Source organism: Physeter macrocephalus, unplaced genomic scaffold (assembly GCF_002837175.3).
Source record: "Physeter macrocephalus isolate SW-GA unplaced genomic scaffold, ASM283717v5 random_1157, whole genome shotgun sequence".
NCBI classification, from domain to species: Eukaryota; Metazoa; Chordata; class Mammalia; order Artiodactyla; family Physeteridae; genus Physeter; species Physeter macrocephalus.
The window spans coordinates 805-25,000 of NW_021146702.1; the positions used below are offsets into that span (position 1 = coordinate 805).

The following is a 24,196-nucleotide window of genomic DNA, read 5'->3' on the forward strand; positions in this document are numbered from 1 at the left end:
ATTCACAGAGAACAGGAGGGCGGGTGGGAGCTTTGAAGGAACCTCCTAAGCTAGGCCTGTACTCCACTGGTCTCGCAACGAAGATCTGGCGAGAGCTCGCTTAGCGTCCGCCAGGTGTCAGACCTTCTCGGGAAAAGGGAGGGCGCCAGCGCTCGCCCTGCGTCTCTCCAACCTAGGCTGCATCTTCTTTGTAACTCGAGCGGACCCTAGCGGGCTGGTTGCTATGGTAACGCTGCTCGCTCAGCTCCCCGAGGCTCGGAGGGGGGAGGCGGGCCTTGGCTGACGTCACCCAGACTCGGTTTCGGGGTGCTGCCCCACCCCCAACCCACTGTTTGCCAGAAAGGAAGCCGTATGGTAGAGGTTTTGTAAGTGAAGGGTCCAGGGGACCGCATTAGTACAGAAGGAAGCGGTCAGGATCTCCCCCGGCGAACCTCCTCCCAACTCAGCTCCCGCCGATTTTAATGACCCTTCAAAGAAGGTAGACGGGAAGGTTGTAATTTGGAGGATTTGGTCTGACGGGCCACGCCCTTTCCTCGGCTTTTGGTCTAGCTAGGCCACGCCCACCACGGGGGAGCTCGTTCTAGATCACGCCCCCTCTGAGCGCACAGTAGTAGAACCTAAATGGAGGAGCAGTGATCCTGGTGAATTGAACCAGCGAAACTAACCCAGCGAAGGCCGTAGAGGGCCGTATTTCACTTGCGTCGTCTGAGGTCGCCCCGCCCCGCCGTTTTCGCGGCGCCCTCTTGGTTTTGTGCCTGCGCGCGGCTCCCGCGAGCTCACAGGTTGGGCGAACACGCACGGAGTGGCCGGGGCGCGCAGAAGGGGAGGGGCAGGCAGCGTCAGGCGCGCGCCCGCCTGGAGTGACGCGAAGGGAGCAGGCGAGTCGGGAGGATCGGGTGGGTAGAGCGGTGCGGTCAGGTTGTTTGGAGGGCTGTGCGTAAGGTCGCTCTGGGCATGAGGGCGCTCATCTCACTGGGCCACTCGGTTCTAGGAGCCGATCCGGGGCAGCGGGCGGAGAACACCGGGTCACGCCGCTCCCGGGTAGTCTGTCCGCCAGCCCGTCTGCCCGCGCTTCGCGGGCCCTGCCGGTCAGGGTAAGCGGGCTCCCGCTTATCAGAGAGGAGCGTGAGATGAGAGAGTGTGGGGGGCCATCGGGGGCCTGCGGGAGGAAGGGGAGTGGGAGCGTGCGAGAGGGACAGGGTGTGTGAAAAGAGAAAGAGGTCCATCGAATAGTAGTCATAATAACCACCACTACCACACGATGTTAATATTCTAGTGATATGTGCCAGCACCTTATATGCTTCATTCTGTTATCCCCTACAGCAGTCCTCCGAGGTGTGCACCACTATTAGACGACCCATTTTACAACAAGGGAAAACTGAGGCACGAGAGAGGTTAAGTAATTTATGCAAAGCCACACAGCTCGTCCGTGTCCTGGCTTCGAACTTGGGTCTCTCTGGCCCTAACGCATGCAATTTAAAAATCTTCGTTTTACAAAAAATAAAAGAGAGAGAAGAAAGGGAGTTAGGAGGAGGAGAGGGATGAGGGTGGTTTGAAGAAGGAGAGTGATCCTGAACAGGAAGAGAAGGATGACGAGAGACGGTGTGAGTCAGAGGACCTGACTTGGGAACCTTGCGGGCTTACCCCTTCTTGGTTCTTGCGTCTCCGCAACTTTTCCTTGCTATTCGGTGGCTTTATGAACGCGAGCTCTTGGCTCTGGAGGAGCCAGCTCACAGACCTGGGCCACATGGGTGGTTTGAAGAACTGGTTGAACTGCGGTTCGGTCGAGGGTGGTGTCTTGGGATACTGTGGTTGGCGGGGACGGAGGACTGCGGCCCCCGCGGCAGTGGATAGAAAGAACCCTCTTCCAAGCGGCTGCCATTTCTTCTGAAGTGCTGCTACTTCCTTTTCCATCTTACCCATGCGCGGCAAAGCCTTTGTCCGGTCGTCTAGAATGGGGAAGTGATGTTTATTGTTTCCTTGCACTCTTAGCCAAACTCTTAAACAAAACACAATCAGAAAAACCAAAACATGCTTTTCTCCAGCAAGGTCTGGCACTCTGGATTGCCTGCAGAGAAAGCTTTCGGTTGCCTTTATCATTTACTTGCTCTTCAGAGCTTTCCTGGGTTAGTAAGGAGCTTTGTTTTGGAGAAGTTTACACTGTAGATCATTGCGGGGCGAACTGCACAGTTTGTTCTACAGATGAGCGCAGGGCAGAGACCTCAGTAACTCCTGGGTGACCTTCTTATACAGTCTAGTACTGGGAAACAGCAGGTATCAGGGCTTGTATTTTGCTTTCATGTAGAGTAGCTCATGTGGCAGTCAAGTTTTAAAGTCAGCCTGCAAGGCAAGCAGTGCATGCAACCAATATTATCCTTAAAATTTCCTTAGGAAGGTGCGGAGTTGGAGGTGGCCATAGTGTTTCTCAGTAAATCCAGCACAGTCGTTTTTCCTTCTGTTTTGAAGCTTGTTACTGTTTCTTTGGTTGTAACCCAGGTAGAGTAATTAGGCTTACCTTTAGGGGCCGTGTTGCACAAATAAACATAAGTGAATGGCATAGAGTCATTCTGCACTGTGAGGTGCACTGTGCAGTGCTGGCTCTGAGAGGCTTAGAAGGAGGAAGACTAATAACCAAGGGGAATGGTATGTTTGTGATCCCCATTTTAGGGTCATACTGGTGCATGTGCTCACTGAGTGGAAAGTGGCAGGCAGAATTGCTAGTATTATTATATTATTATTATTTTTTGGCTAGCATATCCAGTAATTTATGCTAAGTTAAATGTGTGCAATGTGATTCCTTTTCAGTGTTTGTGTGGCACTACACTTGGGGCTTGCAAGTTTTCCTAGGTAAGGGTTTGGTGGAAGAATGTCTTAAATGTTTTGCCACTGGTCTGGTTTTGACTTCCTTGTTTGTCAGATATGTATAACAATGGTTAGCTTTTAAAAATAATCCAAAAAAAATTTTAAATTATAGTTGATGTACAGTGTTATATAAGTTACAGATGTACAACATAGTGATTCACAAGTTTTAAACGTTATACTCCTTTTACAGTTACTATAAAATATTGGCTATATTCCCTGTGTTGCACAATATATCCTTGTAGCTTATTTTTTACATAATAGTTTGTACCTCTTAATCCCCAACCCCTATATTGTAAAAAGAATTTTCTTGGAAATGGAAGCCATGGACACTACCTTTTAAAATTAATGTCTCTGCATTTCAGTTTTCTTATCTGTAAAATGTAGAGAAAGGTAGTACTGTACAAAGTTATTGTGAGTTTTCTTCACTGTTATTTTGAAGTAAACCCCACATTTCATATTGTATCACTTATAACTTTTTCATTATCTCTAAAAGGTAAGAACTCTTTTTTTAAAAAAACCATAACCACAGTATAAGACCAGAAAGAAAGAAAAAGCAAAGTAAACAAAACCCTGAGACAAAAAACCCAAATCAGGCATTGTTCAGACTTCTACTTGTCTCAAACATGTTATAGTTTTTTTTGTTTTTTTTCCTATCACTTGTTTAGAGCAGGGTTTAATTTAGGTCTGTATGTTTTGATTGACTGATAGGTCTCCTTGAGAGTCTTTTACTTTTATTTCTTGTAATTTATTTGTTGAAGAAGCTGGGTTCTCTAGTTTCCCATAGAAGTTTCTGGATTTTGCTGATTGCATTGCTCTGGTGTCTTTTTTTTTTTTTTTTTTTTTTTTTTGTGGTATGCGGCCCTTCCTCTGTTGTGGCCTCTCCCGTTGCGGAGCACAGGCTCCGGACGCGCAGGCTCAGCGGCCATGGCTCACGGGCCCAGCCGCTCTGCGGCATGTGGGATCCTCCCATACCGGGGCGCGAACCCGGTTCCCCTGCATCGGCAGGCGGACGCGCAACCACTGCGCCACCAGGGAAGCCCCTGCTCTGGTGTCTTTTAATATGTTTCTCTGTATTTTCTGTACATTGGTAGTTAAATCTAGAGGCTTGGTCAGATTCAAGTTAGACTTTTTTTTGGTCAAGACTATTTCATAGTGGTGATGTGTTGTTTTGAGGCACATAATACCTGATGGTCTCTTTTTGTGATGATTACAGCCCTAGTGATTATTTTAACAACTTTACTGAGATATAGTTTACATACTATAAAACTCACCCATTTTCATGTAAAACTCAGTGATTTTTAGTAAATTTACTGAGTTGTGCAATAATCATTTTAATGGAGTTTGAGAACATTTCTGTCACCTCAGATACCTCATTCCCATTTAACATAACTCTCAGTCCCATCCCACCATGTAGTATTTTCTGCCTTTATAGAGTTGCCTTTTCTGGAAATTCCACATAAATGCCATTATGATTATTGCCCAGATCTCTAAATTCATTAGGGGTTACAAAACGGTGATAGTCTGTCATTCCCTATTTATTTTTATTTATACAACTTTTATAAAGAGAAACTTTCCTTCAACTATTTGGTTACTTGGGGTTACAGTTTATATAGGAAAGACAAGATACGTATTTTTAAAAATAAGTCCATTCATTAGCATTCTCCAATGGTGGCCAAGTAAATTTATTTTCTTAGTTCATTATGAACTCCTGGATTTAAATCTCTATCTGAAAAGTCGTGATGCATCGTAGTAATTATCCATAATGATGTTCATATCATATTTTATTTGACGAGAGGGAGCCTCTTCATATTGTTTCCTGAGTTCTTTTGATAAAACCTTAAGAGCTTCTTAGCTCTGGAGCCTTGTTCTAAGGGTTTAATGTAAATATCTAATTGCCCTCTTTTTAAGTCTGCTCTTTGCTGCTTGGAGGCCAAAGACATTTTTTTGCTTGAGTCCCTTTAGTTGCTTTTGCTTTTATGGAAATGTTTCAGTTAGTGATACCCACTTCCCCTAAAGTAGTTTATGGTTGTGTTTAAAGTGACACCAAAAAGGGAGTGCATTTTTTCAGTTAGGGAAATAAGGAAGTGAAGTGGTACTGATTTAACATTCATGGGCATAGAAATGGTTTTATGCCCTTTTGCAGGGGAAAACCTTAAGCATGGTTTAGAATCTAAAGTTCTGAGCCCCAGCATTTTCTTTTTTGTCTTTTTGGCCTTGCTGTGTGGCCTTGCTGTGTGGCCTTGTGGGATCTTAGTTCCTCCACCAGGGATTGAACCTGTGGCCCCCCCGCAGTGAGAGCGCTGAGTTCCAACCACTGGGCCGCCAGGGAATTCCCCCAACATTTTCTTAATTATGGTCAGATAGTGGAATTTACTCCATGCTCAGTCTGAACTTCTGCCATTTTCTGATGTTCTTGATTTCTTCATCTGCATGCCTTTAATTCATGCCCATTGTGTATAGAACAAAAATGAGAAGAAATGGATTCTGCCTTTAAGAAGTGTTCACCCATATTTGTTAGGAAGCTACCACAGTCAACTTAAGTTTCAGAGTAATTACAGTAAGTCTACTATAATTTCAGAGAAGCATCTGTAAAAGTGTAGAGTAACTTGAATAAATGGAATCTTCAAGGGTTGGTGACAAACCAATAGATTGTTTTCTCAGAGAAATGATGACACTTGAGAATGCCAATTTTGTTTTGATCCAGATTCTTATTGTTGTATCTGCCTATCTTGAAAGTAGAAAGTAAAGGTTCGTTTTACTCTTTCTAGGAATTGTCCCTTAAATATATGTGCTGGAGCCCACTCTTACATTGTGTTGAGGATCTGTGCGTGGGCTTGCGTTTTAAGTAAATCCCCTTATGGTAAGCTCCTTTTCGTCTTTTTATAACTAAGTGTATCATTGCTATAATAACAGCATTACTCTGAGGCTGAATCATGTTGAGTTTTATCGTGTAGAATACTGTTGCCTCCCCAGTTTCCTCCCAGAATATACACTATAAATCATTCTGCTTCTGGTTGAATTATTTACACCTGCTGTCTTCTCTATTTTTATTGTTGAACTGATACTTAGTTTCTTTATAATATTGTATGTTGAAAAGTAGATATTAATAAATTCTGATTTTCATTGTGGTTGTTCAACTTGGGATTGGTTTTTACAACTTAAATCTCTCACTTCATGATCTATTTGCCTCTAGTTGTATTTGACTTTTGGATTGTCGGGAAAAAGAATTTCCTTTTTTGGGGGAGTGGAGGGGCAAGTCCCACCCATGTCCATATTCATCATACGGTATTAGGACTTCAGTGTGAGAGTTCAGGTCCGCATTCTTTCAGGCTTTCGGAGATCCCAGTACATTTAAACTAGCTAAAGTGATTCCTTTAGATATGTTTCCATGATTTGGTCCCTGTGCAAAGTGATGTGAAAGTCATGGTAAGGGCATATTTGTGTTAACAGGGGACTATTTTAGTCTTTAGGTAGTCTGGAGAGGGCTCAAAAACTGGTTTAGGGCAGTGGTTTCATTTCTGTGCTAAAGGGCAGCTTGGGCAAAAGTTTCTTCATGTTTCTTAAGTAATTTTATTTTCTTCAGGTTAAAGAACTGAGGGAGGGAGAGTGAGTGAGTGTGTGTGTGTGTGTGTGTGTCTGTTTTGACAAAGGCAGGTTCCCTCATCATATAAAATGGGTTATAAACATATTAGTCCTGGGGCTTCCCTGGTGGCGCAGTGGTTGAGAATCCGCCTGCCGATGCAGGGGACATGGGTTTGTGCCCCGGTCCGGGAAGATCCCACATGCCGCGGAGCGGCTGGGCCCGTGAGCCATGGCTGCTGAGCCTGCGCCGTCTGGAGCCTGTGCTCTGCAACGGGAGAGGCCACAACAGTGAGAGGCCCGCGTACCACAAAAAAAAAAAAAAAAAAAAAAAAAAAAAAAATATATATATATATATATATATATAATAGTCCTAATGTTTTAGCTTAAGCTGATGAAGTGATGGTAAAATACTGTTTTGATGTCTTTGTCTTAATGTCAGTATGTAAATTAATGTGATTTCAAAATATGTTTTTGAATGTAGATCAGATCAACCATTGACTTGCCCTCTAACATAGTCAGCTGAAAGCGACTTCAAGTTTCTTCAGGATGCCTGCGGCACTTGTGGAGAACAGCCAGGTCATCTGTGAAGTCTGGGCCAGCAATCTAGAAGAAGAGATGAGGAAGATCCGAGAAATCGTGCTCAGTTACAGTTATATTGCCATGGTAAAGAGCTCTACTCTGTTTGACTCACCTTCTGGTATGGACTTAGGGAATATTTAATGTGAGATTTTTGAAAGAAATGATTACACTAAAGCCATGGTAAATTAAACATGATGGAAGGTTATGTTGCTTTTATGAAACATCAAGGTAGCCTGTGTGTCTGAAAAGGATGTAACCTCTAGTATCTAGTGTTTATGATGTTACTTTTGTTTGCAAGTCTTTAAGCAGAAGTTGTCTCAGTCTATAGGGCACATCTGTTCCATAGGTATGGTGAATTTGACTGGCAGTGTTAAAGCAGTTTTTAAAAAGTGGTTGCCAACATTTAAAAATCAAGAGACCTTACTTAAATTCCAGATTTCTGGTATCTCTGGAAGAAATGGGCAGATCTGGCATTACAGGGTCTACATTCCTGCCTGACACTGAGTGGCTGGAGGGAGACACGTATCATAGTGATATCAAGAGCCTGTTTTAGGGGAGGCATGTACCCTTTAGTTTGCTCCAGTCCCCATTACTCATAACCATTTTAATACCCTGCACACTTTACTCTGTTATGTTAGCTGCCTGGAGTTTGCAACTCCTGCTGTGGAGGGTGTAGAATTATGTCTTTAGCCTGGTATTCAGAACTCTCTGATCTTGTTCCAGGCTTTTTACTTTAAGCCAAATGTGGCTATTTATTACTTTTGTTGAATGGCTGTTTCACTTTCCTGTATTTGCATTTGTATTTATATAGTGTTTTGTTCTCAACCTAGACTGTTCCTAATTAACTGTATATGAACCTAGAATGTTATTTTTTTTTTGGCGGGGTGGGGGGCGTGCTGCGTGGCTTGTGGGATCTTAGTTCCCCGACCAGGGATCGAACCACTGGACCGCCAGGGAATTCCCGAACCTAGAATGTTCTTAATAGACCTAGAGTTAGTCAACTACTTCTATTCACATCCTGCTTAGGATCTCCAAGTTGTTGTGTAAACCTTTATGTTTCTAGTGCTCCTTCTGTATAGATCAATGAAATCAGTATTTTAAGGTGAATTTTTGTGCCTGAGCTTGGGGCTTTTCACATAACTTTTATAAATTGAGGTAAAACTTTTATTTATGAATGGTCAAGTCGGCATTCAGTGTTTTGTGAAACCTTACGATCAGAGACTCTTTCCTTTTCTAGGACACAGAATTCCCAGGTGTTGTGGTGCGACCCATTGGTGAATTTCGTAGTTCCATAGATTACCAGTATCAGCTTTTACGGTGCAATGTTGACCTTTTAAAAATTATCCAGCTGGGCCTTACATTCACGAATGAGAAGGGAGAATATCCTTCTGGAATCAACACTTGGCAGTTCAACTTCAAATTCAACCTTACGTAAGTGTCTGTGACACTTCTCAATGTTATTCTTAGATTTGCTACATTTGTACAGACTGATTTCTAACTGATTTTATTAATTTTAAGTTTTGTTTCCACCAAACCCAAGTAGGGGTTGGAGAGAGTAGTCAAGCAGAAGATGGAGTAAGGAATCTCAAAAAGTCTCAAAAAGTAAAGTCCCTCTTAGAGAACTCTTACAAGTCGACAATAAAAAGACAGCCTAATTAAAAATGGGCACAAGGACATCCCTGGTGGCGCAATGGTTAAGAATCCGCCTGCCAATGCAGGGGACACTGGCTTGAGCCCTGGTCTGGGAAGATTTCCCGTGCCACGGAGCAACTAAGCCCGTGCGCCACAACTACTGAGCCTGTGCTCTAGAGCCTGTGAGCCACAGCTACTGAGCCCACGAGCCACAACTACTGAAGCTCGCCTGCCTAGAGCCTGTGCTCCGCAACAAGAAGCCACTGCAATGAGAAGCCCGCACACTGCTACGAAGAGTAGCCCCCGCTCGCCGCAACCAGAGAAAAGCCCATGCGCAGCAACGCCGACCCAACAAAGTCATAAATAAATAAAATGGGCACAAGATCTGAATAGACATTTCTCCAAAGAAGATTTAGAAATGGCTAATAAGCTTATGAAAAGATGGTCACCACCATTAGTCATTAGGGAAATGCAAACCAAAACCATGAGATACTACTTCATACCCACTAGGTGGCTGTGATCAAAAAGACATAATAACAGGGGCTTCCCTGGTGGCGCAGTGGTTGTGCGTCCGCCTGCCGATGCAGGGGAACCGGGTTCGCGCCCCGGTCTGGGAGGATCCCACATGCCGCGGAGCGGCTGGGCCCGTGAGCCATGGCCGCTGAGCCTGCGCGTCCGGAGCCTGTGCTCCGCAGAGGGAGAGGCCACAGCAGTGAGAGGCCCGCGTACCGCAAAAAAAAAAAAGAAAAAGACATAATAACAAATGTTGGTGAGGGTGTGGAGAAATTAGAACTCTCCTATATCGCTATTGGGAATATAAAATGATGCAGCCTCTTTGGAAAACAGGCAGTTTCTCAAAAGATTAAAAATAGAGTTACCGTATGACCCAGCAATTCCACCCAAGAGAAATGAAGACATACATCCATGTAAAAACTTGTATGTGAGTGTTCATAGCAGCATTATTCTTAAAGGCCCCAAATTGGAAACAGTCCAAATGTCTGTGATCTGAGGAATGGCTATATGTGGTATATCCATGCCATGGAATGTTACTGCACAGTACAGAGAGATAAAGTACTGACATATGCTATATATGGATGAGTTTTGAAAACATTATGCTAAGGGAAAGAAGCCAGACACAAAAGATCACATTCTTAACCACTGCACCACCAGGGAAGTCCTGCTTTTCATTAAATAATGAGAAAATGTGGATCTTTCATAATTAAGACACTTATTTTGTGGGGGAAAAATCCCATTTTTCTTTCTGTCACAGGTAAGATTACTTTGTGTGTTTGCTAGAATACTGGAAGGAATGAATTGATTTATTCTTAAATTATGAAAGTATTTCAAGAATACTTACTCTGGGGACTTTCCTGGTGGTGCAGAGGTTAAGAATCCACCTGCTAACGCAGGGGACATGGGTTTGAGCCCTGGTCCAGGAAGATCCCACATGCTGCGGAGCAACTAAGCCCGTGCGCCACAACTACTGAGCCTGTGCTCTAGAGCCTGCGAGCCACAACTGCAGAGCCCGCGTGCCACAACTACTGAAGCCCGCGTGCTGCAACTACTGAAGCCCTTGCGCCTAGAACCCGTGCTCCACAACAAGAAGCCACTGCAATAAGAAGCCCATGCACCACAACGAAGAGTATCCCCCGCTCGCCACAACTAGAGAAAGCCCGCATGCAGCAATGAAGACCCAACACGGCCAAAAATAAATAAATAAAATATTAAAAAATTAAAAAAAAAAAGAATACTTATTCTATAATTTATAAGGTGATGGTAATATTGTTGCCCACTACTTCTGTTACCTTACCACCAGCTAAGAAGTAAACACCTTCTCTTTTTAGAGAGGACATGTACTCCCAGGACTCCATAGATCTCCTTGCTAACTCAGGACTGCAGTTTCAGAAGCATGAAGAGGAAGGGATTGACACATTGCACTTTGCAGAGCTGCTTATGACATCAGGGGTGGTCCTCTGTGACAATGTCAAATGGCTTTCATTTCACAGGTCAGTTTCAAGAGAGTGTTTTTCTCTTCCTTTGGAAGCAAGGAATTGAATTCTTATGTTATTTTTGCAGTCCTCTTGGCACTGTTTTGTTGCTCACTAGCAGTTATAAAGTTGAAATGGTAACAGTTGCTCACATTTCAGTTTTTCAGAAAACACTTTGGAGCACATACTGGTTTATTTCACACAGTACTAGGCTGTATCGTGGCTGCAGTGGGCATATGTCAGGTGGAAAGATGGAGGGTGGGAAGGATGGAAGCACTTGGTCATCTTTTTCTTGTCATTTAAATGGCTGGCCTGGAGTTTCCTGGGTACTCAAAAGCCAAATTCCCCTTAGGAGAAGTTATTTTACCTTTCAGTACCTTTTCTTTTTCTTTTGGTCGCCCCGCCTGGCTTGTGGGATCTCAGTCCCCAACCAGGGATTCAACCTGGGCCACAGCAGTGAAAGTCCTAAATCCTAACCACTAGCCCACCAGGGGACTCCATCCCTTTCAGTACGTTTGAATTTTTGATGAATAAACCCACATTTATAAACCCTTGGGTTCTCTTATATATATCCATATTAATCTGTTTTGTGGTTATTTAATGGGAAGTTCAGAGTACAGGGTAAACTACTTTGGAAAACTGAAAGTTCCTAACATGAGGTAGCATCATAAGCTCTGAGAAATAAAGCAGTTGAATGCTGGGGCCTGTTAACTCCGGCTCTTTCACCTTACTGCCTCATTCTCTCCTCGTAGTGGCTATGATTTTGGCTACATGGTAAAGTTACTTACGGATTCTCGTTTGCCAGAAGAGGAACACGAATTCTTTCACATTTTGAACCTTTTCTTCCCATCCATTTATGATGTGAAATACCTGATGAAAAGTTGCAAAAATCTTAAGGTACACAATATTTTCCTTAATAGTAGTAATGACAACAAAAAGACAAAAATGCAGCCTTGTCATTTTGCTTTATTGCTGTTTGTTCAGCATGTGTCCTTGAGTACCTACTAGGTGCCAGCATGTGCTAGACAGGGCGTATGCAGAGCTGACGGGCACAGGGGTCTGTGTGGCAACTGCCTTTAACCTGTGCACGAAGGGGCCTTCTATTCTTCTCTGAGGGCCCACGAACCTCGAGAAACAGTTGGAGACATGAGGTATATGTATGATTTGTTAGGAATGGGGTCTACCGTGTGCCACACTCTCAGAGGGCTTCTTAGCCCTAGACAGTCGAAGAACTCCCTCTAATAAATTGTTGATAGAAGAGGTTTGCCATCGAGAATTGGATTGGCATTTACTATTTCCCCAACCTTGTTTTACAGCAGTGAGGACTTTCAGGGGCGGAGGTCTGACAAAATTAACGATACAGAAAAGAACGAATGGAGTGAAAAGTGGAATATAACACAGTGTATCTATCATTTGGAGGGCTAAAAAGGGGATAGTGCTGGGGAAGACCTGTTAAGTAAATGGCCTGTTCCTACTTCCTTGTCACCACAAGAAGTAAACTCAAGAATAGACATAGTTGACTACAGTAGAGAAGCCGGGTCTGTAATATTATATTTGTTTTCCTTACGTCTCCAGGGAGGTCTTCAGGAAGTTGCTGATCAGTTGGATTTGCAGAGAATTGGAAGGCAGCACCAGGCAGGCTCAGACTCACTGCTAACGGGAATGGCATTCTTCAGGATGAAAGAGGTAAGGCAAAGGTTTTTTGGGCTGAGGTTTGTTGAAAATTTATAGTTTCTCTTGGAAGTTGGTGATCACCTTGAAAGCAGTGGGTTTTTTTTTTTTTTGGTTTGTTTGTTATGCATATGTTCCGTATAATAGATGTGATTTGGGAGGCAAAGAAGCATTCTGAAATGGAGGTCACTCAGAAGTGTACTTGGTGTTCCTGGCACCTCTCATCCTTGCAATTATTTGCTTTTCTTCTGATTTCTATAATATGAACACATTTGTGAAACCACCCACTTATTTTATGCTAAGTTCTATTAATTATCAAATGTCCCACAGCTAACATCATATTCAGTGGTGAAAAGCTGAAAGCTTTTCCTCTAAGTTCAGGAACAAGACAAGGATGCCCACTCTCTCCACTTTTATTCAACATGTTATTGGAAGTCCTAGCTGGAGCAGTTAGGCAAGAAAAAGAAATACAAGGCATCCAAATCAGAAAGGAGGAAAACTGTCACTGTTTGCAGATGACATATATAGAAAACCCTAAAGACTCTACCAAAAAACTGTTAGAGCTAATAAACGAATCCAGTAAAATTGCAGGATAAAAAATTAATATAAAAAATATGTTGTTTCTATACACTAATAGTGTGAACTATCAGAAAGAGAAATTACGAAAACAATGTCATTTACAATTGCATCAAAAAGAATAAAATAACCTGGGGATAAATTTTACCAAGGAGGTGAAAGACCTGTATACTGAAAACTCTAAGACATTGATGAAAGAAATTGAAGAAGACACAAATAAATGGAAAGATATTCTGGGCTCATGGATTGGAAGAATTAATATTGTTAAAATGTCCATACTACCCAAAGTAGTCTACAGATTGAATGAAATCCTGATCAAAATTCCAGTGGCATTTTTCACAGAAATAGAACAAATAATCCTAAAATTTGTATGGAACCACAAAAGACTCCAATAGCCGAAGCAATCTTGAGGAAGAAGAACAAAGCTGGCAGCATCATGCTCCCAATTTTGCCCTCTGAGGTACCTTTGGCAATGTCTGGAGACATTTTCGGCTATCATAACCTGTGGGAGTGGGGTTGTGTGCTACTAGCCAGGTATGCTGCTGAACATCCTACAGTGCTACAATACACTGGACAACCTTCCTCACGCCCCAGCAGAGAGTTATTCTGCTCAGTAGTGCCCAAAAGGGTGAGATACCTTGCTGTGTATGTGCTTCCTGTCCATTTTCTCACTTGTAACAACCTATTATTATATTACCCATTTTATGGATAGGAAACTGTGGCTTTAGGAGCGTTGAAGTGGTTTTTCTAAGATCACACAGTGAGTCAGTCTGAGTCTAGAGCTCGAGCTCTTCACCATTGCACTGCCTGTTAAAGAGAAGGGAGGAGATAGAGGCAGTTGTATTAAACAGCAACAGCGGCACAGGAATCCTGGCAGTAAAAACTCATGGAAAGTGGAAGTCTATTCAGAAAGGGGAGCCTATGTAGAGGGAAAGGAGCATGAAAAGACTGTAGGAAAGGTTTGGAGCCTTTCTTTATGAAGTTAGTTTCTAGTTGGCTAGGTTTTCAAGGCTTTAAGAGAGCTGGGAGGTGCTGATGTAGTGTTGCGGCTTGGCCTGATTCTTGGCATGACTCTTGGCATGATTCTCACCAGGGGTTCTCTGTCCTATTCTGCAGTTGTTTTTTGAGGACAGTATTGATGATGCCAAGTACTGTGGGCGGCTCTATGGCCTAGGCACGGGAGTGGCCCAGAAGCAGAATGAGGATGTGGACTCTGCCCAGGAGAAGATGAGCATCCTGGCCATCATCAACAACATGCAGCAGTGATGGCGGCAAGGCTCTGCAGGGTGGGCCTGGTCCCAGAGTGGTGCTTCATGTGCTGACTGTGTGTACTTATCTTCCTGCCCAAGAGAAAAGGCTTCTTTTGAGCAAACTGTACCTACCATCTGCGTTGACAGAAAGACTTTTGTTTTACTGAAGACAAAAGATGTCTTTATTTTAGATCCAGAAGAACGGAGTTTGCTCTGAATTTGTAAACACGTCTTCCCTATTCCTCATCCCTAAGCCTCTCTTCTCCAGTTGCCTCCTGCCACCAGCATCCATGGCTCATTTGACACCTTCTAAAATCCAGGACAAGTCAGAAACAAACTAGTAAAATGTATATAACTCTTACCTGTGTCATTCTTTTTCTTTTAAATTTGTTGCTAATCTCTGAGGATGAAGATGTCTCGCTGAATCTCAGCTGAGCTGAGGGCTTCAAGGGAAAGTGGAACCAAGTGGTGGTCTTATGAAGTGGGTTATAGATGTTGAGCCTTTCCTTTCCTTTCGTTTATTTTGACCCTTCTCGAGGACATTTGCTTTCCTCACACTTTGTTGGTCTTTATGTATTATTCCGTGGAAATGAATTACTCAGTGCTGAAATACGAAGACCAGATAATGAAAACTTTCCTTAAAAACAAAATTCTACTGAATCTGTCTACCCTTTATTCACAAGGAACTCCAGAATGGGTGTTAAGTTAACCACTTTCTTTAAGTCTGTGTTCCATTGTGCCACTGAGATTTGCTGTCACATGTGCATCATTTGAAATCATTTTAAGTTTTCATTTCATAAAATACCTTGGATTTGATCCCGAAGGAAATTACTAAGAGCAGGTTTTTGATCATAAGTCTGTTACATTTTCAGTAATGTGATTTCAGATGGTCATCTGTATTCTCTTGCCTTTCTTCTGTTTTCCCTGCCTTTCCTTTTCAGCAAACTGAGGAGAAGTTAGGGAGATGGATTATGGTGAGTACCAGAAATGTGAGTCTTTTAAAAGTTATAGTGGTTACATGTAAACAGGACAGTAAGGAATTTGGCTTATAGGGTTCTCTTGGAGTAATATCCCACAACTGGGGTAGGAAGCTCAGGACTGTGATTTTTTTTTTTTTTTTTTTAAACTAGTCACTTAAAAAGTACACTGTATTTTTTTGGAATTACTACAGTATGGACAAATTCAAAAAGCCAAAAACTCCTTTGGAATAGTGGAAATGAAAACTGGTAACTCACTGAAGTGGTTGAATAGTCTTGCATATTAAAAGCTTATGGAAAACTCAATTTAAAATGATTCAAAAATGTCAAATATTATAAGCTGGTATTTAAGATGCTTGTAAATATTATTTATGTTTTTAATTTTGTAAAATAAAGATTTCTTTTTAACCACTGGCATGAAGGTTTGGTCTTTCAAAGCTCTGAATTGCTGGCTTTAGAAGACGGTTGTTCGCTGTCAGTGACATGGAAGCATCTTGTCTGTTCCCTAACTCTTGCCTCCATTTTCCACAAGTTGGCTTGCATACAAAATGTCTCACTTTGTAGGAAGCTTTTAATGAGCAGCTGTGTAAACGGAATTGTCTCTGTACTTCATATGCCTCGCTGATTATTGGGCCTTACTAGGAAATCAGTTTTAATTATACTTCCTGGTGCTACTCCATTATATACGGCAGATTTACTTATTAATTAGTAGACTTCTTTTGGATAAATTGAATGTCTGATATCCTAGACTTGGTTCAGGACTTTGTTTCCAATCCTTTCTATTGGCCCAAAAATGTGGGGTTGTAAGAAGTCAGGTACAGGAGCAGATCTAGGATTTTGACTGGGATGTTCACATATTGGAAGAGATATATTTATTGTTAAGATTTGTGGTAAAGCAGCATAGGTCAGTGGTTCTTAACCAAGGTGCTTTAGCGTGCTGGTGACTGTGAGCCCTACACATATATCCTTAACAAATTTGGATTAAAATAGGTGTTTATTTTTGCCACAGTTGACAACGGGCTTATTGACATGTCAGGAGAAATGTTGAGAGGAAGGGTTGAGGAACTGAGTGTTGAGTAGGGGTGTGCTCATTGCATGGGAGAAATAAGAAACAGCTTATTAAAGTGGTGCTAAAGAAGGGGCACAAGTGTAGTAGAACTGTAAAGGACTTTGCCTTGTATATATATATATATATATGAGTGTGTGTAGGGCTGTGTTAGAGGTCATCCTCAGAAAGGGACAGTCCTGAAGAGTGACCAAGAGAATACTAACTATGGGTGTAATTCAGCCCCTCCATACATAGTAGTCTCCCCTTATCTGTGGGGGTTATGTTTCAAGACCCACAGTAGAGGCCTGAAACCATGGGTAGTACTGAGCCCTATAATGTATGCTCTGTGTTTTTCCTGTACTAACAGGCAGGTAGTATATACAGCATGGGTATGCTGGACAAAGGGATGAGTCATGTGCTGGGTAGGACGGAGTGGGACCGCCGTGAGATTTCATCATGCTACTCAGAATGGCCACAGTTTAAAACTTATGAGTTGTCTATTTCTGGAATTTCCCATTTAATATTTTTGGACTGCTGTTGACTGGGGGTAACTGAAACTGTGGAAAGTGAAATCGTTGCTGACGGGGGTGCTGTTGTACTGCCAGATGTTCTTGAATTCCTGTGTTCTGCTAACGCAGTAAGGTCAGCTACCAATCACAAGCCTTAGTTGTCAGCCAGTGCTGGTATCAATGAGCTCAGTTTAGAGTCTTTTAAGTCTAAGCTATTAATGAGCATTCTTTCAGTTTCCCAACTTATTCAGTTGAAAGTTTCCATTATGTACCTATTAGATACTAGACACTCTTAAGTGAGTGCTAGGGGTAAGATAGTAAAGGGAAGACATAATCTCTACCCTCAAACAAGAGTGTACATGTTTATGATCAGGCAAAGCATTTATAAAGGTAGCTTGTGTTTAAGAATGTAACACTTCAGGTGATTTAAAAAGTTTCTCCTCTTTGGGCGAAACCTGCATAGGCTTTAGAGATTATCAACAATCAATCACTTTGCAGGTGTTAGTTCTGAGTAACTACTGCTGGCTTTTCATGATCTTTCCCTCCAGTAGGAAACCACAATTGAGTCCAAAGTCAGATTTCATTGTGTTTAAGTGTAGAGTTGATTGAAACTTGACTCTCATTTGTATTATTTGGATCACTGCAGAAACATATAGGGATCAAAGTGAATGTCTGGTGAGGTGTAAATGCAGAGGTGAAAGGTGTTGGATGTTTTGAATTTGGCACAGTTTCTTAGAGGTCCTTGAAAGTTCACGTGCAGAGGGTCTGGTAGTGTCCTTTGTAAACTTTAGTGCTGCCGTATTTCTGAAGGAGCTCTTGAGCCTGTTGCTGCATTTCCTGGGTCACGAAGCCAGAATATTGGGACCCGATGTGAAGCAGGATGAGGCAGCACTCCAGCACATCTGGGAAGGGCCAGGTCTGAAAGATGACACGGGGATAAACAAGGAAGCATTTGCAAAAAAAAAGCTACAAACACCTGCACAGAAGGCATGAGTGCCTCAAGTCTTATCTCATGACACTTCTCTGGCACGGTTGAGCCATTTCTCTCCTAAGACTTCATCAGTTACTCTAAGGAGAGATGATACTCAAAACTGAGATGTCCCTCTCAAATGATACAATCTTTTCCTAGAGCCCTATTCAGATGAATTTAAAACATGATGCTTCTGTTACTACTAGGGCCACATCAAAATATACCTATCCATTTGTAAGCGATCAAATACATGGTACCAACTGTAATTTTACTTTACCTCATAATTAGAAAATTTGTTAGATTTCTCTGAAGGCTAGGGTATAAAATTGCTTGTGGTATCAATAATTCAAACATTTTAGCTCACCAAAGGCAACTGGATCTTCAATTTTTAAGCACATACAAATGTGTACAGATTTCAGATGACATTAAAGAATTTGGTGTAGTCAATTGATAATATAAAAAGTAATGTTTTACCAAATGAACTGCTATATAAATCTTACCTTAATACTCTCAGGAAACTTAGCTATTCTCTCATTGGCCTCTGTAATCCTTTTGGTTAATTCAGGCAAAGAAACTGGTTCATTTTTTTCTTCTTTACTAGTGCTAATAATAATAAAAAAAGTACAAGTTATATGTCTTGCCCCACATAACTTTTTTTTTTTTTTTTTTTTTTTTTTTGGCGGTACGCGGGCCTCTCTCTGTTGTGGCCTCACCCGTTGCGGAGCACAGGCTCCGGATGCGCAGGCTCAGCGGCCATGGCTCACGGGCCCAGCCGCTCTGCGGCACGTGGGATCCTTCCGGACCGGGGCACGAACCCGCGTCTCCTGCATCGGCAGGCGGACTCTCAACCACTGTACCACCAGGGAAGCCCCCCCACATAACTTTTAAATCTATTATCCTGTAAATAAAATTACTTTGTCACCTGGGTCTTTATCTCTTATCTTTAAATACAAGGGCTAAGAGAAGGGAATTTAATGGGATGTGATATAAAATTTTCAAAATGCAGTATTGTTCCTCACCACTTTCCAAATCCCCACTTCTTAGACATAGAGCTCCAATGAAAATTAAGGACCTTTAGGGGATTCAGTCTGCAGCCAAATGCAAAGGGCCTGGATTTCTCTGGGGAATGGGTTAGACAGAGCCGGGGTTCCTACCCTCAGGGTATATGGATGCACATTTTTCTGGGAAGAGTGTCTTAAGCTTCTCAAAGGGGCCCTCTGATCCAAAGGTTAAGAGCCGCTGGGTTAGAGAACTTTTTTGTGTTTTCTTGTTACTAGAACCAAACATAAAGTGCTGCCTAGAGTGTGGTAGCTCACTAGAGAAGTAACTCAAAACTCTGACTCAAGATTTCACTCGTAGTATTTTTAGAGCAACAAATGTAACTTTAATTTTTAAAAGTTTAGTAATAATAGCTGTAAGTTTATTGACTGTGCTAGTTACTATATTTTAGGCCCTGTGCTGGGGGGGGACATAATCAAGGTAAAAGGTACTCGGCATAACAACTAATCAGTAACTGTTAATCACTGCAAATGCCCATAGCGAAGTGCCCTGTGATAATGCAAAAGGGCTCTAAAGTGATTAATAATCATCTATATCTACCTGGCCCTTATTTTCAATGGAAATGATTAGGATGCTGCAGCAATCTGATCATTTGGGATTTTTTACAGTTTAGTGTGTAATTCTGTACACTACCCTTTTTGTGTATTTTTTGGGATAGTACTGAACAATTGGAAAACAATGGTTTTGGGAATTTCCTGGCAGTCCAGTGGTTAGGACTGTCTGCTTTCACTGCCGAGGGTGCGGGTTCAATCCCTGGTTGGGGAACTGAGATCCCATAAGCCGTGTGGCACAGCCAAAAAAAAAAAGAAAATCAATGGTTTTCATTAATGATGCAATAATGCAACTCCCTATTTTACATGATTGACTATTTAGGAATCTATTGCACAAAAGTAGGGTTTTATTGTACTGTTGTTATTAACAGTATTTGTGATTCTGTTTAATTCTCAAAACAAGCAAGGATGGAGTTGGTACTCCATTTATGGATGAGGGAACTAAAGCTCAGAGACATTAAGACTCCTGCCTGAGGTCACTGAACAGGGCCAGGATTGGAACCCCACATCTGACTTCAAAGCCTGTGCCTTAATGACTGTATTGTGGTGCTTCCCAGTGACCTGATCAATCTCATCAAGTACTATGTGAGAATCCAGCAGGGTATTTTAGTTCCATGTTGTATTGAATCAGTACTTACCACTGGTTCTGAGGACTAGAGAGGGACTGTTCTGCTTCCTGTTCAGGTTCATTCTTATCAGGGCCATTTGCTGTGGATTTAGAAAGTTGACTCTTCTGGTGTTGGCGGATCATTTCTGCCAAGGTCTCTTGGACTTCAGCAATGGTTCTCTGTGCATTTTGGAGACCAGCGTGCTTTTCTGAAAAGAGCTCCTTACAAGCGTTCAGCATTTGCTCACCTTCTTCTGTGAGTCTCACGTCTAGTTCTAGAGTCCTGCTTGGCTCTGGCTGGGAAGCTTTGGGGTCAGTTTCTTCAGGGCTGACATTGTCAAGCTGTTGGCTCTGCTCAACAGAGGTTGTCCTTCTGTGAGCAGCCCTTACCCAGATGCTGGATTCGGGGCAAGGCCCGGAGAGAGACCACCAGAATTCATATAGACGTCCATAAATAAAAAAGGCCTCCAAACTTTTGAAAGCTGGTGTGGTGGGGGACTGATGGTCACCCAGTTTGTCTCTTAGGTGGTCACAGCCTAGGAGAGAAGAGGATTTAGGGTTGTTCATTTCTTTATCTGTCAGAAATCTGGCTTCCTGCCTGCATGTTGTTTCCTATCACCCAAGAGGCAGATCAGATCCCAAGAAACAGAACAGCAGTGATCCATGGGACCACATGCTGTCCACCAGAAGCCAACCAGAGCTAAACATTTCTTGGCCTAAGGCAGTGTCCTCATTGCTACAGGCCATTTAAAGCATGATAGAAAAAGTATTTCATCTGTCCCACTGAAGGCTCTGGGGGTAAGATCCCACTGTGTCTCTGAAAAACCACAGTGTTTTAGGTTAGTGACTAATTGTGCAGCTCAAGGAATGTCTTCTCCATTCTTAATTACTTGTGAGCACATTGCTGTTTCTCTAGAGCTGTGTGTAGGAAAGTATATAGGAGGCAGTGAGGTAGGTAGGTAGGACCAGGTAAAGGAAAACAGCTTAGTCATTCTGGCTACCTCTTAAGGAGGTTGGGTAAGAGAATTCAAACTTCCTACTATATGACGCACTGGCCCATGTCTGTCTTTCAATAACCTATGTACTCCTGGTGCCACAACACTGGCGGTGGTTATATCATCCTTTAGTGGGTGTGCTCCAGCAGAGCTGGGGGTCTTTTACCCTCCGGAAGAAAGGCTGAGTGCACTTCCTGCATGATGGTGAAGTTTCCTGAGTTGTAGCTCCGGATCACAGCCCGAAGCAGTCCTTCCACAGCTGCGTCCCAGGAGGCCACCTGCTGGCTTAGCACTGCCAAGGTCAGGTCATGGCAAATGTGAAGCAGGAGCTGGAGAGAGGAGCCAGAGTCTCAGTTAAACATCCTCTCACATCAGGCACTGGGAATGACACCAGAAATGTTCCTATTAACTGCATTTGGGAAGTACACACAGTCCACAATTAAGAAAGGTCCTCCTATCTCCACCACCCATTTTTGCTTCCTCATTGGAAACTTTCATATTTAGTTGTACAGCAACATACACTGTCTGGTGTTAAAGTCTGTTCATGCTAAGAAAATGCCTTGACATTTGCTAAGTGCAAATTAAAACAAAAAATTAAAATTAAAACAATTTCAAAAATTAAAAATTAAAACAAAAAGTGAGTTTCTCGAACTAAAAGCTGTAATTAAAAAAAAATCTGGAGTGTAATTAAGATTTATAATTTTTTTTTTTTTCTTTTTTTTGTGGTACGCGGGCCTCTCACTGTTGTGGCCTCTCCTGTTGCGGAGCACAGGCTCCGGACGTGCAGGCTCAGCGGCCATGGCTCACGGGCCCAGCCGCTCCACATGTGGGATCCTCCCGGACCGGGGCACAAACCCGTGTCCCCTGCATCGGCAGGCGGACTCTCAACCACTGCACCACCAGGGAAGCCCCAAGATTTATCAATTTTAAATGTGCAATTTGATGAGTTTTGACAAATAAATATATGTGTGTGTGTATATATATATACACACACACACATACATATGGTATAACTACCACCAAAATCAAGACATAGAACATTTTCATTGTAAGATACTCCTTTGTGCCCCTTTGCATTCAACTCCCCTGTCCCCATCCCTTGGCAACCAGTGATCTAGTTTTTGCCAGTATAATTTCGGCTTTTCTATATTTCATATGAATGGAACAGTAGAGTATGTAGTCTTTTGTGACTTCTTTGACTTACCATAATGCTTTCAAGATTCACTGATACTCTTTTTGCATTAGTAATTTGTTCCTTCTTATTGTTGCATAGTATAGTTTTCCACTATATGGATATACTGCAGTTTGTATATCCATTCACCAGCTGATGGACATTTGTGTTGTTTCTATTTGGGTATTATGAACTAACCTGCTATGAACATTTCTGTACAAGACTGTGTAGACACCTGGGTTCACTTCTTTTAGTGAAATATCTAAGCATTGGGGTTGCTGGGTGTCATCGTGCACAGGTATGTTTAAGATTTTATAAATAATGATCACATAAGGAAGCCACAAAATAACACATGTGGTCTGATGCAGGGGCTGAAATTTTTGTGAGCTAGGGCAGGGAAATGGCACTGGGGAAGGGAACATGAGGGACTTCAACTTGATTCTTTCACCAAAAGCAAAAGAATATACAAAACAAAACCAAAAGACTCCATGAAGCAAAAATGACAAAATGTGAACATCTGTTAATTAATTCTAATTGATGAGTACCTATTATTATATTAGTTTCTGTGCTTTTGTTTTTAGACATTTTTCTTTTTCTTTTAGAAGGGAATTCTGATCGAAGACTAACTTTAAAGATAAAGGGCTCTAATTAATCTGAAGGGATCTTTCCAGGTTTCCTGGGCCTGGCTTAATCTTTTCTGAAATACAAACTGGCATTCTACATGTCTCCTTATTATACTAGACATGGATTAGAGAAGTCTTAGACTACTGAGTGATTAATATCAAAAGCTCATGCAGAAGGGGTACCTGTTTGGAGGGAGTGTTACTTGTAGCAGACGGGTACTTGATATCTTGCAGCTGCTGAAATGCTGCCTGGGACTGCTCTGGGGAGTTGAGGCTGAAGGCGCTTTTCCATACTGCAGTCACCCTCTCCACAAAGGGCCTTTCACTGCCTGCGGGCCACGCATTGTAAGAAGAGGAGCTTTTGCCCTCTGAAAGCTGCTTTTCCTCCAGGTGCTTGGACAGTAGCTCAAGAAGGCAAAACACCAATCTCTGACCCTGGAACCCAACAACAAAGGAGAGGAGCTGTTATGCAGGGAAATGCTCCATTATCTAGAGCTCTTCCCAGTCCCTCAGATTCTCCCCCTTTGCATTTGCAGCAGCCTTCCCCTCAGTGTGCTGCCAGCTCAGTGAGTCTTGTGGGAGGGGGAAAAGAGGTGATCTAACAGACAGTTTTTCCAAATGCCTTTTGGGGGATTCCTACCCACAGCTCTTGGAGCTCAAGCAACCATATTTTTTACTTTTTTTTCTTTTTTAGCAACCATATTTATAATATGACACCCCAGCTATAGCCCTACTCACTGAAATCTAAGCCACAGTGGCGCAGGCCAGCCACTTAAGACTTGTGGCCCAGTTTGAGAAAAGATGGGCTGGACTCATCTAGTTCTTTTCTCTGCCCAAACTTCAGATTAAGGCATACAGAAGTTAAAGCATCAGAGGCAGAAGGTGCTGGAGCAGACAAGCTGTGTAGATCTGAGAGCTGGGGGAGTGGTTAGGGGCTATATCCAAGTAGGTTTAACAGAGGGCATCAGCTGGAAGAGAAGAGAGCACAGAGAAAAGACCTAAAAAAAATCCTTACTTCTGCTGGGTTTTCAGTTGCCATGAGATTCCTTGTATATCCCTATAATATTTTCTCACTTAAGCTTGGGAAGGTCTGTTTCATATAGGCAGAATTACAGCTTACAGGTGAAGAGGTCTGCTACAGGCAGAGCACCGTGATTTCTGTTAAAGCCAATCCATCTTCTTCAAAGCAGACCCTCTTCCTCTTCATTTTTGTGCTGATGACATCAATGAAGAAACACAGGGGCTGAACTAAGGCTATTCGACTGCTAAGCAGTGGGAATTACTGTCAATAACCACATTATCCTTTACTCTGAATGTGGCAACTGACAAGCCACAGTACTTAAATGGGATAGTATGGCCAGGGCTTGCTGGACACTTCTAACGATACTTACCAAATTGGTACAGCTTGTGTAACTGGGTAATTCACTTGGAATTTGACTAGAAAAGGGTTTGGGGCTCATCCCTCTTCAAAGCAGGAGAGGTAGTAACAGACTAACCTTTAAACTTTCGTGGAGCTGCAGGGCTTCCTGGGCTCCCACCCAGTTCC

The 24,196-nt window shown here is 42.6% G+C and overlaps 2 protein-coding genes across 4 annotated transcripts; one reads left to right on the top strand and one right to left on the bottom strand.

The window, feature by feature from the left end:
- The first annotated feature begins 411 nt into the window (after positions 1-411).
- On the top strand, positions 412-15,364 carry CNOT8 (CCR4-NOT transcription complex subunit 8). 3 transcript variants are annotated; one of them, XR_008616858.1, is made up of 8 exons: positions 413-1,094; positions 6,926-7,107; positions 8,261-8,454; positions 10,500-10,661; positions 11,396-11,540; positions 12,219-12,329; positions 12,952-13,350; positions 14,007-14,093. XR_008616858.1 is itself a non-coding variant. In XM_028486965.2 (7 exons), exons 2-7 carry the CDS (start codon positions 6,991-6,993, stop codon positions 15,190-15,192), a joined length of 840 nt encoding a protein of 279 aa, XP_028342766.1. In that variant the 5' UTR covers positions 412-1,094; positions 6,926-6,990; the 3' UTR covers positions 15,193-15,364. The 3 variants fall into 3 exon arrangements, 2 of the variants coding, with proteins under 2 accessions (XP_028342766.1, XP_007111895.1); XM_028486965.2 differs by lacking the exons at positions 12,952-13,350; positions 14,007-14,093 and adding an exon at positions 15,082-15,364 and having other exon boundaries at positions 412-1,094; XM_007111833.4 differs by lacking the exon at positions 12,952-13,350 and having other exon boundaries at positions 420-1,094; positions 14,007-14,501.
- A 150-nt stretch (positions 15,365-15,514) lies between these two features.
- LOC114485477 (gem-associated protein 5-like) lies at positions 15,515-24,191 on the bottom strand (the record flags this gene model as incomplete). The annotated part of the gene is made up of 6 exons (XM_028486966.2): positions 15,515-17,592; positions 18,145-18,247; positions 19,893-20,397; positions 21,023-21,185; positions 22,834-23,085; positions 24,147-24,191. Coding segments are annotated over 6 exons (1,236 nt in total), but the record flags the coding sequence as incomplete, so codon positions are not given.
- Positions 24,192-24,196: the final 5 nt, after the last annotated feature.

Coding starts and splice junctions, on each gene's coding strand:
- CNOT8 (XM_007111833.4), top strand. CDS start 6,991: ATGCCTGCGGCACTTGTGGAGAACAGCCAGGTCATCTGTGAAGTCTGG. Junction 7,108..8,260: donor GTTACAGTTATATTGCCATG/GTAAAGAGCTCT, acceptor TTCCTTTTCTAG/GACACAGAATTCCCAGGTGT. Junction 10,662..11,395: donor AAATGGCTTTCATTTCACAG/GTCAGTTTCAAG, acceptor CTCTCCTCGTAG/TGGCTATGATTTTGGCTACA.